The 19,369-nt window shown below is 47.8% G+C and overlaps 1 protein-coding gene across 1 annotated transcript in view; it reads left to right on the forward strand.

Annotated features, from left to right (window-relative positions):
* Nucleotides 1–2,773: 2,773 nt before the first annotated feature.
* LOC119953208 (major facilitator superfamily domain-containing protein 12-like) overlaps nucleotides 2,774–19,369 on the forward strand; it is a 66,352-nt gene continuing 49,756 nt past the window's right edge. The window contains 1 exon segment of the mRNA XM_038777221.1: nucleotides 2,774–3,252. Coding sequence (XP_038633149.1) covers nucleotides 2,994–3,252 — 259 coding nt within the window. The 5' untranslated portion in view covers nucleotides 2,774–2,993.

Consider the following 19,369-nt stretch of genomic DNA (forward strand, 5'->3'; position numbering starts at 1 on the left):
CCCTACTGTTTGTCATTTATATAAATGACTTAGATGACTATGCGGGGAGCAGGACCAGTAAGTTTGCGGATGACACAAAGATTGGCCGGGTGGTTAACAGTGAGACTGAGAGTCTTGGGATACAGGAAGATATAGACGGGATGGCAGATGGAATTTAATCCTGAAAAGTGTGAGGAGTTACACTTTGGAAGGAGCAATTTGACAAGGAAATATTCAATGAATGGCATCATACTGGGAAGTCCTGAGGAACAAAGGGACCTGGGCGTGTTTGTAAATAGATCTCTAAAGACAGACGGGTAGGTTAATAGGGTGGGTGAAAAAGGCACATGGGACACTTGCCTTTATCAATTGAAGCATAGATTACAAAAGCAGGGAGGTCATGTTGGAGTTGTGAAGAACATTGGGGAGGCCACAGCTGGAATACTGTGTGCAATTCTGATCACCACATTATAGGAATGATGTGATTGCACTGGAGGGGGTGCAGAGGAGATTCACCAGGATGGTGCCTGGGATGGGACATTTAAGTTATGAAGAGAGGTTGGATAGGCTTGGGTTGTTTTCTCTGGAGCAGAGAAGACTGAGGTGCGACCTGATCGAGGTGGACAAGAATGAGGGGCACGGACAGGGTGGATAGGGAGCAGCTGTTCCCCTTAGTTGAAGGGTCAGTTACAAGGGGACACAAGTTCAAATTGAGGGACAGGAGGTCCAGGGGGGATTTGAGGAAATACTTTTTAACCCAGAGGGTGGTGATGGTCTGGAACGCACTGCCGGGGAGGGTGGTAGAGGTGGGTTGCCTCACATCCTTTAAAAAGTACCTGGATGAACACTTGGCACGTCTTAACATTCAAGGCTATGGGCCAAGTGCTGGCAAATGGGATTAGCATCAGTAGATCAGGTGCCTTTCATGCGGCGGTGCAGTCTCGATGGGCCGAAGGGCCTATTCTGCACTGTATTTTTCTGTGATTCTTATTGAATTCATATTTCACCATCTGCAGTGGTGGGATTCGAACTCAGGTATCAAGAGCATTACTCTGGGTCCCTGGATTACTGCTGCAATGAGAATACCACAATACCACCACCTCCCCCACCTCCCCCAATGGAGCATGTAGTTGTACCATTCTACAATTCTTCAACGTTTAAGTATTGAAGGGATGAAAAATGGAAGCAAAGAGTCTAATATATATTCTTATAATTCAGTGTTTTTAAACTTTTTTTCTGGGGACCCACGCCAGCCAAACTTTGCGACCCACGCCGGCTAATTCAGGACTCAAGCCGGTCGACCTTCACAACCCACCATTTTCGCTTTGGGGTGGATCGTGTGAGGGACGGTTGTGGAGCGATTGGTCGCAGTGTTCCCGATAGCGGGAAGAAATGCCCAACGCTGTGACCGGCTTTGAAGAATGCTGGTGTCCCCACATGTGTGCCCACTCAGTCGGATATAGCGGTGCGTAGGCCCAGTGGGATAGACCCTCTCCTCCATACATCAGCGCGCTGTCCCAAGAGCAGAATTTGTTTACATCAATTAGTCTTCCCGCCAGAAGGGGCGGTAGAGAGGAAGTCCCGCACCCAGTACACTGACATCATGTGCTCTGGGTGCAAATATACTAAGAGAGCTTTGTCCGTTTTGTAGCTGCCAGCAAACAACAGGACAGCATGAAGAACTGAAGATGGATGTTTTTGGCCTAAGGAAGAGAAGGCCAGAGACACAAACAGGCCAGGATCTCCCAGCAGAATCTGCTGGAGGGAGCTTCATTGGAGAGTCCACAACTCTCAAAGCAGTGGTGGTGTGAGCTCCAGGACCTCTGATAAACAACCCATACAGAAATGTAACATCGAATGACAGCAAGTGAGATCATGAGGACCAAGCAGGCTCACTTGACACATTAAAGCTTAGCGAAAATGGTGGGTTGCGAAGGTCGGTCTTCCGGCGTGGGTCGTGAAGGTCAGTCCGCCGGTGTGGGCCGCGAAGGATGGCCGGCTGGCGTGGGCCGCGAAGGTCGGCCGGCTGGTGTAGGACGCAAAAGTTGGCCGGCGTGGGTCGCGAAGGTCGTTCGGCGTGGGTCACAAAGGTTGGCCGGCGTGGATCCCGAAGGTCAGGCGGTGTGGGTTACGAAGGTCGGTCAGTGTGGGTCGCGAAGGTCGACGGACGTGGGTCGCGAAGGTTGACGGGCGTGGGTCGCGATCGACAGGCGTGGGTCGCGAAAGTCGGTCCTCGTGGGTCGCGAAGGTTATTCGGCGTGGGTCGCAAAGATTGGCCGCCGTGGGTCGCGAAAGTCGACGGGCATGGGTCACGAAGGTCGGTCAGAATGGGTCGCAAAGGTCTGCTGGTGTGGGTCGCAAAGGACGGTCAGCCAGGGTCGCAAAGGTCGTCTGCTATGGGTTGCGAAGGTCGGCCGGTGTGGGTCGCGTGGATTGGTCAGCCTGGGTCATGAAGGTCGGTCGGCCTGGGTCATGAAGGTCGGTCGGCGTGAGCCATGATGGTCAGTTGGTACAAATGGGTCCCCGGAAAAAATGTTTGAAAAACGCATCCGGTGAGGATTGATTGATTTTTTTTGTCACATTTTCCAAATTCCCATTAATCCGGTGGATGTGGGGAATGGGGAACTTTGGGAAATTGGGGATTTGTGGGAATGAGGAATTGTTGGATTGGGAATTGTGGGAATTTGGGGAATCTGCCGCATTTTGTGCGGAATTGTTTTTATTTGTTTGGGTTTCGCTGCATCCTCATTGGTCGAACCAGAATCTTGTGATCCCGCCCGCCCCCGACCCGCCCATTGGCCGCCCGGGAGGAGCCGCCCTTCGGCCCGGAGCTAGTCTCGTGTCAGCGGCTGGATTGTCCCGGGGGCGCGGCCGCTTCCTCCCGGATTTAAACCCCCCCCCGGAATGGGGGCGGGTTCCGCGTCTGCCTGAGGGGAAAATCCGGCGGAGCGGCGGCGGCGGGAGAAGCGGGGTCCGGGGGAAACTTGGCGGGTATCTCGCTGCCATTTAACGCCATGGCGGGAGAGCTGCCGCTAGCCGCCCGCCTCACCTTCGCCGTCGGCCACTTTCTAAACGACCTTTGCGCCTCGATGTGGTTCACTTACCTCCTGGTTTATTATCACTCGGTTCTGGCCATAAACAACTACAACGCGGGGCTGCTGCTGCTGGTCGGGCAGCTCGCTGACGGCATTTGTACCCCGATTATCGGGCTGGAGTCGGACCGCTCTCCCGGCTGTGGCAGGTACGGCCGCAGGAAGAGTTGGCACCTGGTTGGTGAGTTTGGGGGGGGGTTGGTGAGTTTGGGGGGGGGGGGGGGGGGGGGTTGGTGAGTTTGGGGGAGGGAGTCACAATCTCAGCCCAGGGTTTGGGCTTTCTCACATCTCAGCACACACACACATTACACTTACTGTCCACAACAAGAGCTTGATCCAATTTCTAAAACAGTCAATGCACCAAATAGTAAGTTGAAAATAACTCCATGTGATTGTTTATTTTATATAATTGTGGAATTTGAGTAAAGGCCTCTATTTTAATCCTTTTATATATAAACACAAAGTTCGAGTATAGCTGGAGGGCCAGAGAAACAGAATCAATTTGGGACTTCAAGTGATAACTTGCATTTACATAACACCCTTAATTTAGGCAAGCTCCATGCCAACGGTGTGCAGCATACTCCTCAATTATGCTGTTTTGGAGGGGCAGAGCATCTGAAAACAGGTGCTGCCCCCCCCCCCCCCCCCCAATTCGGTTGTAAAGAGGGATTCTCCGGAATGGGCACAGTTAACAAAAAGAATAATTGACAAGAGTACATTGACGAATAGTGATTGGTCACAGTGCGGACACAAAGCAAATGCAAGAGCAGCATGAGCTCTCCTCTCTCTACACATGCTGTCAGACCAGCTGACATTGTCCAGTATCATAACTTTTTGTTGGAACACTGCATCTAGTTCAGTTCTGTCTTCTCCCTGTAGAGTCCTGCTAGTTTTATTTCCTAGGTTTCCTTCACATCAAGTCAGGAGTGTAATGGAATGTTCTCCATTTACATGATGAATGCAGCCTCAACACAAGCTCAACACCATCCAGGACAAAATAGCCCACTTGATTGGTACCCCATTCACAAAAATTCACTCCCTCTACCACCGACTAACAGTGGCAGTCGTGTGTACCATCTACAAGATGCACTGCAGTAACTCACCAAGGTTCCTTAGGCAGCACCTTCCAAACCCACGACCACTACCATCTAGAAGGACAAGAGCATCAGATACATGGGAACCCCACTACGTGGAGGTTCCCCTCCAAGTCACTCACCACCCTGACTTGGAAATATATCGCTGTTTCTTCACTGTCACTAAGTCAACACCCTGGAACTCCCTCCCTAACAGCACGTTGGTTCAAGAAGGCAGCTCACCACCATCTTCAATTAGTGATGGGTAATAAATTTTTGCCTCGCCAGTGATGCACACATTCCCTGAATTAATTTAGGAAACAATCTGTTTCCTATCAAATCTGTGCCCCCTTGTTCTCCATCCTTTCATGAGTGGAAATGGTTCCTCCCTATCTGCTCTGTCCAGACCCCACATGATTTTGTTTACGTCTATAAAATCTCCCCTCCGCTTCTCTCTAAGAACATGGTGCACAGTTCCTTCAGTGACGCTGGTTCAAAAATCTTGGAACTCTCGATAGACTGCAGAGGTTACCATGGGTGCTCCATTGGGAATGTGCAATAAACGGTCTAACAAACAACGTACATATCCAAAGAATTAATTTTTCAAATGTGGTGAGGTAGTAGTAGATGGTATTTGTGTTGGAGAGTGTGTTTGGAGTTCAATCGGAACCTATTGCAAAAAAAAATTCAGTCTGCAATAGTGGTGAGTGAATGGGACTGGTTTGGGGCTTTGGTCTTGACTGTCCTTATTTTGAGGAAATTGCAGGTAAAATGTTGCAGAGAAGTTGAAACAGGAGGAGGTGCAATCATTGAGATGTTACTTGTGGTTTTAAGGAAGTTTCAACATTTCCAGTAAAATTGGATTGAATTCTGGTCAAGACCACAAGGAACAGGAGGAGGCCATTCAGCCCTTCACATCTGATCTGCCATTTAATAAGATCTTGGCTGATCTAACAGTTCATTGTAACCTTTAATTTCTCTATTGATTTTAAAAACCTATTGATCTCTGGACTTGACCTCCACAGCTTGCTGGGATAAAGGAGGGAAATAGTACTACACTCCATGTGCTTCATCCTATATATTTACATTGTGTATTTATCATCTGTCCTTTTTTTTCATGTATGGAATGATCTGCCTGGACTGTCCACAGACAATGTTTTTCACTGTACCTTAGTACATGTGACAAATCCAAATCCCCAACATGAACAATCTCTGTTTTTCCACATTAATTCTATTTGCCAATTTCCTGCCCACTCACTTAGAATCGTAGAATTCCTACAGTGCAGAAGGAGGCCATTTGGCTAATTGAGTCTGCACGGACCCTTGGAAAGAGCACCCGACCTAGGCCCACTCCCCTGCCCTATCACCTAACCCATTAACCAAAGTTTTGGACACCTAAGGGACAATTTATCTTGGCAAATCCATGGACTGTGGGAGGAAACCTGAGCACCCAAAGGAAGAATGTGCACGGGGAGAAAGTGCAAACTCCACACAGCAGTCACCCGAGGCCGAATTGAACCCAGGTCCCTGGTGCTGTGAAGCAGCAGTGCTAACCATTGTGCCGCCCACTTGTAATTATCTCTTTGTGAACTATATCATCGATACAACCTTCCTTCACTCCACATTTGTGTAATCTGCAAATTTGGCCAATTTACACTGTTCCCCTCAATTCATAGAAATAGCAACAGGAGTTGTCATTCAGCCCTCGAGCCTGCTCCACCATTCATTTTATAAAAACAATTTTAGAGTACCCAATTCATTTTTCCAATCAAGGGGCCATTTAGCGTGGCCAATCCACCTACCCTGCACATCTTTGGGTTGTGGGGAGAAACCCATGCAGACATGGGGAGAATGTGCAAACTCCACATGGACAGTGACCCGGGGCCGGGATCGAACCTGGGACCTCGATGTCGTGAGGCAGCAGTGCTAACCATTGTGCTGTTCCTGCTCCACCATTCATTAAGGTCTGACTGCATCTGTGGAGAGAGAAGGGAGCAAACGTTTTGGGTCTACGATTCTCACCCAGAGAAAGCTTTGACAAAGCACCGAGAAACACACGGCTGAACGTACTCGCGGTGGGGCTTTGTTCCTATTTGGTAAAATCGCACCCATAGTTTTGGATTATTTTTGAAGAGAATGTGAAGTTTTGGCCTAATTATATGGACTGACCTGTTTAATGTTGTGACTGATTTCCATATTTCAAATTTTTATTCACGCACAGATATTTCAAGAATGTAAATACTTCAGAAGTATGGGTGTTGAGGGATATGGAGAAAGGATGGGTCATCAAGAATAAAAAGATGCATTGCCATGGCTAGTATGGCAGAGAGTATTTAATTGGCTAAATTGACTCTGTCTTTTCCTGGGGTTTCTGATATGTTTTAGAAATATCTGACGGCTATCTCTGATCCCCAATAATCTGTGTAGATTTGCTGTGCAATAATCTGTCTGGACCTGGCACAACGGAAGATGGTTGTGGTGCATTATCTCAGCTCCAGGACATCACTGCAGGAGTTCCTCAGTGTAGAGTCCGAGGCCTAACCATCTTCAGCTGCTTCATCAATGACCTCCCTTCCATCACCAGGTCAGAAATGGGGATGTTTGCAGATGACTGCAGTGTTCAGTACCATTTGCAACACCTCTGATGAAGCAGTCCATGTCCAAATGCAGAAAGACCTGGACAATATCCAAGCTTTATCTGACAATTGGCAAGTTACATTTGTGCCAGGGAGTGACCACGAGAGGGTCAAACACCACTTCTTGATATTCAATGGCATTTCCATCGTTAAATCCCCCTCGATCAATGGGTGGCATGGTAGCGCAGTGGTTTTGCTTCACAGCGCCAGGGTCCCAGATTCAATTCCCACTTGGGTCACTATGTGTGCGAAGTCTGCACATTCACCCCGTGTCTGTGTGGGTTTCCTCTGGGTACCCTGGTTTCCTCCAAGTCCTACAAGACATGCTGTTAGGTGAATTGGACATTCTGAATTCTCCCTCCGTGTACCTGAACAGGTGCCGGAGTGTGGCAACTAGGGGATTTTCACAGTAACTTCATTGTGGTGATGATGTAAACCTGCTTGCTACAATAATGAAGATTGTAATTAATCAACATCCTGGGGGTTACCAGTGATCAGAAACTGAACTGGACTAGCCAGATTAATACTGTGGCTCCCAGAGCAAGTTGTAGGCTAGGAATTCTACGGCGAGTAACTCACTTCCTGACTTCCCAAATCTTGTCCACCATCTACAAGGCACATACCAGGAGTGTAATGGAATACTCTCCACTTGCCTGGATCAGTGCAGCTCCAACAACATCCAGGACAAATCGAATAACAGTGACAGCCGTGTGTACCATCTACATGATGCACTGCAGTAACTCCCCAAGGTTCCTTAGACAAAACCTTCCAAACCCACTACCACCACCATCTAGAAGGACAAGAGCAGCAGATACCTGGGAATTCCATCACCTGGAGATTCCCGTCATTCGCCAACTGAACTTGGAAATATATCGGCCGTTCCTTCACTGTCACTGGGGCAAAATCCTGGAACTCTCTCCCTAACAGCACAGTGGGTGTACCTACACCTCAGAACTGCAGCGGTTCAAGAAGGCAACTCCCCAACACGTGAAGAGCAACTAGGGACAGACAATAGGTCTAACTAGCGACCTCCAAATCCCCATAAATTAATTTAAAAAAACAAATATATAAGTTAGTTCAATCTCTCTGACTTTTTTCATTTGCATGTGTAGTGACAATGCAGGGACAAATATCTTGGGTGCTGCGCGCACCCCCCACCCCCCAACCTGTTGTGTCACCCATTGAGGTGGGCAGCACTAAAAACAATGTGATTCAGCCAATGATGAAAATATGGTAACTTCATTCTCACAATACAGAATGAGGTTTAAAAAATGAGACCAGGATAGAAACAGCTGTGATTACCAAGAGGGAAGTTGGTAGTCTTTATGAAGCAAAGGGAATAGTTACAATCTCCATTTGTGTAACTTGGCATGTGGTACATTTTTGAGTTTTGACAATGAAAATGAAAATCGCTTATTGTCACGAAAGATTGTGTAATCTCTGCTTGGGTTTTCCATTGAGCATTCAAGATGTTGCATAGTGTATGGGGAATGATCAGGGGAGAGCATCTAATGCATCTCATTTAACTATAGGCTTGGAAGGAACAGTTTGTTCAGAATGTGGTATTTCAGGACAATATGTTGCAGAGTGGAATTGAAGTTCATGCCTGCAAGTCTTGTGTGACTATCAGGTGGAAATATGACCACGAGGGAAGATTGGAACAGTGGGTCCCACTGCCATTCTTGCCCACTCTTCAATCGCACTGATGTGAGAGTTGGGAAACTTCGCCCTGATGTGAGTTGCAAAGAGAAAACAACGATACAAAAGGGTTCCAAAAATGTGTAATTCTAACCAAGTCCTTCTTTCAGAGAATTAGAAAAAAAATCACTTGAATAGCAGAGTGTCACCTTTAAGTAGATCTGAAACCAGAAACCAATCAGTTTATAAATAAGATAGACTGCTTACTTCCTGTTTCAGGTCTGATTTGGAACATTCTCTTGGGTACACCATTGCTGGTCACTTGTGTCAGTTTTTGTCGGCAGCGTCGCTTGTTTCTGATCGCTGCTTGGCAGGATCTAACCCAGGGGTGGGCAAACTTTTCTGTGCAAGGGCCACATTCAGAAATTCACAATTTTAAAGGGCCGCATAAGTAAAATAATTAATATTTAAAATAGCCAAAATAAAAGGTTTTTAAAGAAAAAAAAGCAATTAATTTTTATTAATTAATATTTTAAAGTAGAAACTTCACATGAAACACATGTTGTGCCGAGCAATGATCACCCTACTCAAGTCGACGTATCCACCCTATACCAGTAACCCAACAGCCCCCCCCCATTAACCTTAATTTAAAAAAAAAATGTTTTTTTTTATGACTTGATCTTGGTGGGCCGCATAAAGACCTTTGGCGGGCCGCATGCGGGCCGTAGTTTGCCCACCCCTGATCTAACCTGTATTTGTTTTTAAGCTTCCAGCTCTTGCAGCACTTGTTCATATCCTACATTTCCTCCAACTATAAATGCCCTTCTGTTTTCTGTTTAATTCTGACCACAAGAAGATGAATGCTGGGTCGAACAGGAGCAGGAGGAAGCCATTCAGCCCATTCCATTTCATTGGGCTTTCTCCTCCATTCATTATGATCATTCAGTTCAATAAACTAATCCTGCTTTCCTCCCCATATTCTTTGATCCTCTTCACCCCAAGTGCCATATCTAACTGCTTCTTGAAAGCTTGTTTTGACCTCAACTGTTTCCCGCGATAGCGAATTCCACAGGCTCACCACACTCTCTGGGTGAAGAAATTTCTCCTCATCTCTGTCCTAAATGGTCTACCCAAATCCTCAGACCCCTGGTTCTGGACACAGCCACCATCAGGAACATCGTTCTTGCATCTACCCTGTCCAGTCCTGTTAGAATTTTATTGATTTCTAAGATTTCCCCCTCATTCTTAACCTTAATGAATACAATCCTAACCGGTGCGATCTCTCCTCATAAGTGAGTCCCACCAGCCCAGGAATCAGTTTGATAAACTTTTGCTGCACTCCCTCTTTAGCAAGAAAATCCTTGCTCCGATAAGGAGACTGAAACTGGACGTAATATACCAGGTGTGGCCTCACCAAGGCCCTGTATAATTGCAACAAGAGATCCCTGCTGCTGCACTCCAATCCTCTCGCTATGAAGGCCAATATACTGTTTGCCTCCTTTACCACCTGCATGCTTGCCTTCAGTGACTGGTGTACAAGGACACCCATGTCTAATTGCACATTCCCCTCTCCTAATTCCATTCTGATAATAATCGACCTTACTGTTTTTGCTACCAAAGTGGATAACCTCTCATTTATCCAAATGAAATGAAAATTGCTTATTGTCAAGAGTAGGCTTCAATGAAGTTACTGTGAAAAGCCCCTAGTCGCCACATTCTGGCACCTGTCCGGGGAGGCTGGTACAGGAATCTAACTGTGCTGCTGGCCTGCTTGGTCTGCTTTAAAAGCCAGCGATTTAGCTGAGTGAGCTAAACCAACCCCAAATTATACTGCATCTGCCATTAGTCGTGCCACAACGTGTCCAAATCACACTGAAGGATCTCTGGATCCTCCTCACAGCTCACCCTCACATTCTGCCTTGTATCACCTGCAAATCTGTAGATGTACCATTTTGTTACTTCAGCTAAATCATTAATATAGATTGTGACCAGCTGGGGTCCCAGCACTGATCCCTGTGGTACCCGAGTCACTGTCTGCCAATTTGAAAAAGACCATTCATTCCCATTCTGGGATTCACAAGCGGGCCTGTTGATACAGCTGATTACTTTGACTCTGAGGCTGGTATTCTGTTCGATACTGTGTGCAGTGTCTGCAATGAATTAATTGTGGTGATTTGTTTAACAGTTCCAGTACTTGGCAGGTGACAATGGACTCTTGTTACAATTTGAATTAGACCATGTTATATTTTAAAAGTAGTGCGTTGTTTTGTAATGCTTTTCAAATTGGCTTGTCTGACTTCAATGCACATTCTACAGCAGTATTTTTCAAACTTTTTTTTCCTGGGACACACTTTTAGCAACCGGCTGACCTTAGTGCCCCACGCTCACTTTTCTTTTTTGCAAAAGGGGAGCCTGCTTGGTTCTCGTATCTCAATGGTGGGAGGAGGGAGGGGGGGGGGGGGGGGGGGGGAGGGGGGCAATGCTCATATCAGGTGCAGACTTCAGCCAGTCCCTTTGTGCCATCTTCATCTTTATGAAAACTGAAAGTCTAACCTTGCACTTGGTAGGTTGTCATGAAGGGCAAAATCATATCTCTGGAAATCCTCTTCATACTGCTTTGTTCTTGTAGGCTGTCAACCAGAGGCCCTGGCGCTGTGCAGAGCGAACATTAGCACTGCTCTGTCCTGTACTCTCCTCAACAGTCCTGTCCAACAGGTAAACTACCTCCTCTAGTCTTTGGCTATCCCTTTTCATCTTCACAGTTCACTGGTCTTGCTTACCAGCAGCTCAAAAATGGAAGCAACACTGCTCTGATTTGGTGCCAAAAGCAGGTACCTGGAGGTGCTGCTGCTTTCTGAAGACTGGGCAGAGCCTCATTTATTTTCATTTAAAAGGCAGCAGTGGCCACCATTCTCTTTTTTTCTTTTTGATTAGTTTTTTGTTTTAGGCAGGTAAACACCAGAGATCACCACATTAGCAATAATAAAGAGCATTATTCCAGCTGGCATCGCAATCTAGCTTTTAAAAATCCATTATTTTTCCAGAATGTGATTTCATAGCAATTCACGTCACTATGCAAAAATGGTCAATTTCTTCAAGATGGAAATTTTGAGTTGTGGCCAATACTTGAATAAGTGATACATTTTACTGGGATCATGTCATTTTACACAAGTTGGGTTTATATCATAGAGGAGAGTCCTCAGTAGAGATACTAAAATAAAATGTCCCGTGGACGCCCAATTCCTGAGAATAACCATATACCCCCCACCCCCGGCCAGTGGCTGGGTCTCGCCCTAAACAGGGGGTGGGGGGGCTCAGTCAACAGGGCTAAACTCGGGCCTGCATAAGCCTTATTTTCCCGGCTAGATCACTGGGGGAGCAGAACACCGAGCCCCAGGTGCTAGTGCACTGGGAATCTGGTCAAAATATTCCCAAGGGGAGGATCTTCCTCCCGACCAGCTTCCCCTGCATTGCGGGTTTCGCCCAGCACACAGTTTTCCATGATAAGATTGACCAGGAAAATCTGCAGCTTTTTACTGTTGGAAGGAGTTTCCGGCTGGCAGGAGAGACTAACCAGGAGCTCCTGACTCTGGCAGGGACTCTACCCACCTGCACTATGGGACCACCACACAGACTTTGCAAACTCACTTTATATTACAACACACCTGTAACCATTTAATATTTGTAAAGGATGTGCAGGAAATCCAGAAATGCTATATTGGATAAGAACCTTTTTTAAAAATTTTGACTTCAGTAAACTATTTTATTCACCTACTCTGGATTATATTCTCGCCATGCAGAACAATAGTGGTAGAAGCTTTATTAATATTCACACCAGTTTCCAGTCTGATTTCACATTACCACGTGTTCACTGCAGAAGTTGAGTTCTTGCTCATGTTCGAGGCCGGGATAGGCAGGTTTTCAGGAAATCTCTGGTTATGGGGATAAGGTGGGCAAGTGGATTAAGGATTATCACTCAGTCATGGGGTGCGATTTAATAGCTTCATCAGGTCTGCCTTGTCTCGGGGCAAAACAGTTGAATCTTGTGACATGTCACAATCTGGATCTTGCCCTCACTGGGCATGATCCAGATCAACGTAATTAAATGGCTCATTTAAATATGCAATTGCAATCCTAACAGCTGTGCCTGCGAGCTGCTGTTCAGTAATGGTTTCCACAAATGTGGAGCAGTTGTAATGGCAGGGGACGATGGGTCTACCAAGCCATTGGAGACCGCTGGGGTGGTCGGGGGCAGGGTGACACCATGGGCAGGATTCTCCTAGCCCGGGGCTGGGCCGGAGAATCCCCGCAACCGGGCCAAGCCGCCCTGATGCCGGCAGGCGATTCTCCGCAGAGCGGCGAATTGGCGCCAGCGCTTTAAGCGCGGCACCGTTTGCGGGCTGCTATACGCGGCTGGTCCGCCGATTCTCCGGCAAGGATGGGCTGAGCGGCCACTCTAAAAAGGCAGATCCCGCTGTCGCTGTCCACACCTGGTCACAGCCGGTGGGAATGCTGTTTGGGGGGGGGGGGGGGGCGGCAGGTGGGTGGCCTGGGGCGGGGGGGTGGCCGGGGGGCGGGGGGGGGGGCCGGGGGGGGGGGGGTGGCCTGGGGGGGGGGGTGGCCGGGGGGCGGGGGGGGGGGGCCGGGGGGGGGGGGGGGGGTGGCCTGGGGCGGGGGGGGGGGGCGGCCGGGGGGGGCGGCCGGGGGGGGAGGGGGGGCGGGGGGGGGGGCCGGGGGGGGAGGGAGGCCTGGGTGGGGCGGGGGGGGCAGGTGGCCGTGGGGCGGGGGGGTCCTGGGGGCGGCTGGGGGGGGGGCACTCCGACCCCTTGCCCAAAAATGGACATAGATATATATTTTTTCTGGTTAAATCACACCCACTATCTCATTGGGTAGCGGAGTAGGCTCAATGGACAGAATGGCCTCTTGTGCTCCTTGTGATCTATGTTCAGTGTTGTATTTGGGGAAAGTTGGACAAGATTATTTGTATTATAATTTTTGAATTTTCTAACATCTAAGCATATGTAGAACATGAGAACATTTGTATAATTTAAGACATTTATTGAAAAGTACATTTCCCAATAGCTTGGGTTGAAATATGGAACAGGAGGATTGCCACTGATAACACAATTACCTTTAAATTGTACTCTGGTACAAATTATACTCAGCTGATGTACAGATGGAGGTTTGACAGATGAAGACTTATCAAATTCGAGTATGATTTCCCCATTTTGTGATCCCACCTTTGGGCTCAGTTTCCATTGTCGTGCCTCTTGCAATAGCAGTGGTGTGTGTGATACTGTATCTCCCAACAGTGAGTGGCATCAGGAGGGAAGATGAAATGATTGCTTTTAACTGAATCATCCCCAACCTCAATTTTTTCATTTTAGTTTCTCTTTTTTTTTCTTGAAACAAAATTCGAACTCTCAGCAATCCTTTTTTTATATAAATGTTTTTATTCTCCATTTTCACATTTTCCTTCAAAATTTACACCCCACCCACAGTCAGAATACAAAATCAATCCCCTTAACAATAACAACGATCCCATCCTCCCACCACCCCAAACAACAGCTCACCTGTCAAGATATGCATCCAATAAAACAAACCCTCCCACGGTGGAAACAAAAAAACAATGGAGAAAAAGACAAAAGGAGTCCAGGACTGCCCATGGTCACCATAGAGTCCACCCCCACCCCACCGCCCCCACTCAACGCCTTCCAACCTCTGAAAGAGTACCATACATGATGCCCAAGAGTTGTAAACCCCCCCCCCCCCCCAACTCCCCCCGTTCACTGCCTCATGTAAAACTCCTCCCCCCAACCTCTGTTCCCTCCCCCCAACTTTCCACCCAGGCTAGACCACTCGGACCCTGTTCTGTCAGGCTCCGGTGGTCGCAGCCCCTCCCCCCACCTCACTCCCGTTCACTGGCCAGCTTAAACCGGCCAGCGTGGAGGCCCCCGCCCAGGTCCCTTTCCCCCTTGCCCGGCCCTAGGAAAGCCCAGAAATCCCCTTTTAGCACACAAACCCCGCATACACACTCACACCCCAAAGAGCCCTCACTTCGAGTGAAAATCCCATCACTTCCCTTGTCTAAATATATACAACATTGGCTCCTTTAGCCCATACACTCGCACGCAGTGAAACAAAAAAAAAATACAGTCATGAGGTTACATCGGCACATGGCCATTTCTCAGTTTCTCAGTTCTGCCACAGTCCTTCTGCCTTTGCAAACTCTTCCGCTGCCTCCCCCGTTCCAAAATAAAAGTCCTTGAGCTTGTAAGTCACCCTCGGCTTTGCTGGATATACAATGCCACACTGCACCTTGCTAATGTACAGTGCCCTCTTCACCCAATTGAAAGCAGCCTGCCTCCTCACCAGCTCTGCCGTAAAGTCCTGGTATACACGTATACCAGCTCCAGCCCACTGCACCACCCGCTTCTGCTTGGCCCAACACAGGACCTTCTCCTTCACACTGTACCTACGGAAGCACAGAGTCACTACCCTTGGCAGCTCACTCGCCTTTGGAACAGTCCTCCACGACCGATGAGCCCGATCCAGTTCATAACGGGAGGGATGCGCCCCTCCCCCAATAGTTTCGCCAGCTTCGCAGCAAAATACATGTGTGGTGTCTCCCTTGTCCGCACTGGCCCCGACCCAACATGTCGCAGGAGTACAGGCGCGGAAGGAGGCCGGGAGATGGAGAGGGCGACCTGCCAATCGGTGGTTCCTGATTGTGGGCCAGGCCACTTCGGAGGACCCGCCCCCGGGGTCAGACCCTCCCTCTTTCTCTCTTTTCTCCCCCCCCCCCCCCCCCCCCCCCCCCCCAAACAGGCTACCACCCGACCCTTCAATGCTGAAGTCCGCCAGCTGCGAGCAGGTGTGGACGGCGGCGGCGGGATTCGGTGTTTCCACAGTGGCCGCTCGGCCCATCCTGGCCCGAGAATCGGCAGGCCGTCTGCATAGAGCAGCCAGCGACCGGCACTGCGCCAACCACAATGGTGCCGATTCTCCGCTCTGCAGAAAATTGCGTGCCGGCGTGGCACGATTCTCCGGCCCAGCCCCGGGCTGAGAGGATCCTGCTGCCAATACCTGAAACATCTGTTATTCTCTGCAGTTTTAAAAAAAAAGTCAAATACAATCCACTGTCTCTGGAATATGAATAGTTTGTGAAGAATAACAGTGGCAATGTATGTTTTAGTTTCCAACATTTTTAACCTTGCTGCCATTATTAATGAATTCACACCAATAAGAGCTGCAAAACTTTTCAATTCTTTAAACAAATCACATTAACTTAAAGCTGTTTGCTTTGAATGGAATTTTCACATTTCTGGATAAATGATTGAAAGGTGTATTTGTTCATTCAGTAAACCTTATAATCCAAAACTGAGGCTCTTTTGATTTTGTGCTTGGTCACATGACCATCTATACCTGCTGACCTTGTTTGAATTTCTGCAGCATTATCACCTCGTTCGGTACATGCACATTATTAACTGCCTTGAAATGTGCTCTTGTTTTTTTTTTCTTTAAATCTTTTCATTCAATGAGTGTTCTGGATGGCAAAAGCTGGTTTAGCTCACTGGGCTAAATCGCTGGCTTTTAAAGCAGACCAAGCAGGCCAGCAGCACGGTTCGATTCCCGTACCAGCCTCCCCGGACAGGCGCTGGAATGTGGCGACTAGGGGCTTTTCACAGTAATTTCATTGAAGCCTACTCGTGACAATAAGCGATTTTCATTTCATTTTTTCATTTCATTTTCAAGCTCCCCTTGGGTAGTGCTGTGTAGTCCAGATGACTGCTGCCATCTCCTAACCAAATCCAACTGCTAGGCTGCAGCACAGCTTTGAACAAATCAGTTGCCCTTCCCCCACTCCTATCTGATAGCCGAGGTGCGAAAAGTAGAAACCAACACATCCTGCTGTTAGACATGAGGTTAAGAGGCATGTAACATAGTTCCTGTCTGTAAAAGCCTACTTTGCTTTATCAGCGCCTGTGTAGATTTGGTGACTGTGGCTTCACAGTGCCAAGGTCCCAGGTTTGATTTCCTGCTGGGTCACTGCCTGTGCGGAACTTTCTCCCTGTGTGTGCGTGGGTTTCCTCCGGGTGCTCCGGTTTCCTCCCACAGTCCAAAGATGTGCACGTTAGGTGGATTGGCCATGATAAATTGCCTGTAGTGTCCAAAAAAATTAGGAGAGGTTATTAGGTTATGAGGATAGGGTGGAAGTGAGGGCTTAAGTCGGTTGGTGTAGACTTGATGGGCCTCCTTCTGCACTGTATGCTCTATGTCCATCTTTTTAATCTTTCATGGGATGTGGGTAATGCTGGCTAGGCCGGTATTTATTGCACGTGCCCAATTGCTCTCGAAGGTTATAGTGATCCACCACAGAACCACAGCAATCCATGTGGCGTAGGTACACTGCAATGCTCTGGGAGGGGTGGTGTGGAGGGGAGAGAGGGGGAAAAGAGAGAAAGTGACCCAGTGACAGTGAATTATATTCGAGGTGTACAGCACAGAAAAGGTCCTTTTCTCCATTTTTCCCAGCACTTGTTTGCCTTGGAATTGCAGGTATACATTTAAATATTGAATGTTCAGTGTCACTGTTCCCACCACCCTTTCAGGCAGTCAGTTCCAAACTCTCACCTGTGTAGGTTGCTGAGGATGAAGGTGGAGGAGCAAGAAAACGGGTACAGGCAGCAGAATCTTTGGATTGTGGGGCTGCCAGAAGGTGTGGAAGGGACAGGTGGCACAAATGTGTCCCAAGATGTTGGCTGGGCTGGTGAAGCAAGGAGAGGTGGACAGAGCCCATGGGTCTGCCGAGAGTTGGAGAGCTGCCGCTGACAGTGTTTGTGCAGATGTACAAATTCTTGGCCAAAGCAAAGGATCTTGCAATGTGCCAGGGAGCAGCGAGACTGCAAATGGGAAGGAACCGGGTCCGAATATACCAAGATTCTGTGCAGAGCTGGCGAGAAGCGTTTAGGATTCAACAGGGTCAAGGTGGTGTTGTACCAAAGGCTGATCCGGTTTGGGGTGCTGCACCCAGCGAAGCTGCAGGTCACATTTGAAGGCTGAGTGTATTTCAAAACAGCAGAAGAGGCAAATTACTTTCGAAGAGACCGTAAATTAGGGGTGTGAGTTGCATCTGTAAAAGGTTGGAGGGTATTGTTGACTTTTGTTGATGGGGTGGGGGGTGCTCTTTGTCCTGTTTGGTTGTTACTGTATATTGTAGTTTCACAGAATCCCTACAGTGTATGAGGCCATTCAGCCCATCGAGTCTGCACCTGTCCTCAGAAAGAGCACTTACTTAGGCCCAATAGCCCACCCTATCCCTGTTAACTTCCCTCATGAGGGGCATGGAACAGGTGGATAGGGAGCAGTGTTCCCTTAGTTGAAGGGTCAGTTACAAAGGGACACTAGTTCAAGCTATAGGGCAGGAGGTTTAGGGGGGATTTGAGGAAAACTTTTTTTTTTAACCCAGAACGTGGTGATACTCTGGAATGCACTGTCCGGGAGGGTGGAAGAGGACAACCCACTTCCCGTACCTGGATGAGCACTTGGCAGCCATATGGGATGAAGTAGGCAGGTCAAAGATGTGCAGGTTGGGTGGATTGACCATGATAAATTGCCCTTAGTGTCCAAAATTCTAAGATTAACCTAGGACAAAAGTTCGGCACGACATCGTGGGCCGAAGGGCCTGTTCTGTGCTGTATTTCTCTATCTATCTATCTATCAGCTATTTTTCACGTCTGTGCAGTTTCGATGGGCTGAAGGGCCTCTGCACTGAGCCTGCGACTTCAGTTGGGAAGATTTAGATAGAATTCTGTGTACCCTGTTGCTAATGTGAAGGTTGCTTTGGCAGCTCTAATTGCAGTTTGCACCTTGTCCTCCCCACATGGTCTTGTTTAAGATGTTTATCTTGGGGCTGATTGGAATGAGGTTTCCTATTCTGATGGATGATTGACATCAAAGCTGACATTTCAGAACAGACCCCAGCTGTGTCTGCATTCAGCACCTCTGCACAACATGTGGCTATATGTTGACTGTTTTCTGAAAATAGGACTACCTGTATTGAATCTTTTAAAGGTTATTTTTAAACAGCATAATAATTATTGGTAATGTGACTACAATACTTTTAATAAAGATTTCAACATTGGAGAACTCCACCCCTGACACACCAGCAAATGTAGAGACTGCCACAGGCACCTCTAGAATCTGACAAAGTGAACTATCAAGAGAACTTTTCACACACAATCCCTACAGTGCAGAAGGAGATAGTATCACACTGACTTAGACCCACTCCCTCACCTTATCCCCAAAACCCCACCTAACCTGCGCATCTTTGGACTGTGGGAGGAAACCGGAGCACCCGGAGGAAACCCGCACGCACATGGGGAGGATGTGCAGACTCCGCACAGACAGTGACCAAGCTGGAATCGAACCTGGGACCCTGGAGCTGTGAAGCAATTGTGCTATCCACAATGCTGCCGTGCTATGCTATGTTATGTTAGCTATGTACTGTATTGGCTTAGTCGGAGGCTCTACATAGTTCTATCTCAGCATACTCTGTCATGTGCTCTTGCATCACTGATGTATTTTGTATACTTGTATATTTTACAGTAACCATTTATATTACCAGATGTGCTGAGATGGAATCACTTGTGAATTGCCTGACCTGTGATTTAACATTGGCCTGGTTTTCAGGCATTAAAGAAAATTTCTGTCATTTTCAGAACTGTTTTATTGCACCAGACCTGAATCATCAACTTTTATACAACACCTGTTTAAAATCCCTACAGTGCAGAAGGAGGTCATTTGCCCCATCATTTAGGGCTGGAGAAGGTTAGAGATGGGGAAATTGAAGAGCAGTCATGGAAGGAGGATCCAATTGTGGTGTTGCCAGACCCTGTTGGATATTTAGCTATCAAAAATAGGCAAATCTTGGTTTCCATGTGGTCTGTAC

This window comes from Scyliorhinus canicula, chromosome 18 (genome assembly GCF_902713615.1).
Source record: "Scyliorhinus canicula chromosome 18, sScyCan1.1, whole genome shotgun sequence".
NCBI classification, from domain to species: Eukaryota; Metazoa; Chordata; class Chondrichthyes; order Carcharhiniformes; family Scyliorhinidae; genus Scyliorhinus; species Scyliorhinus canicula.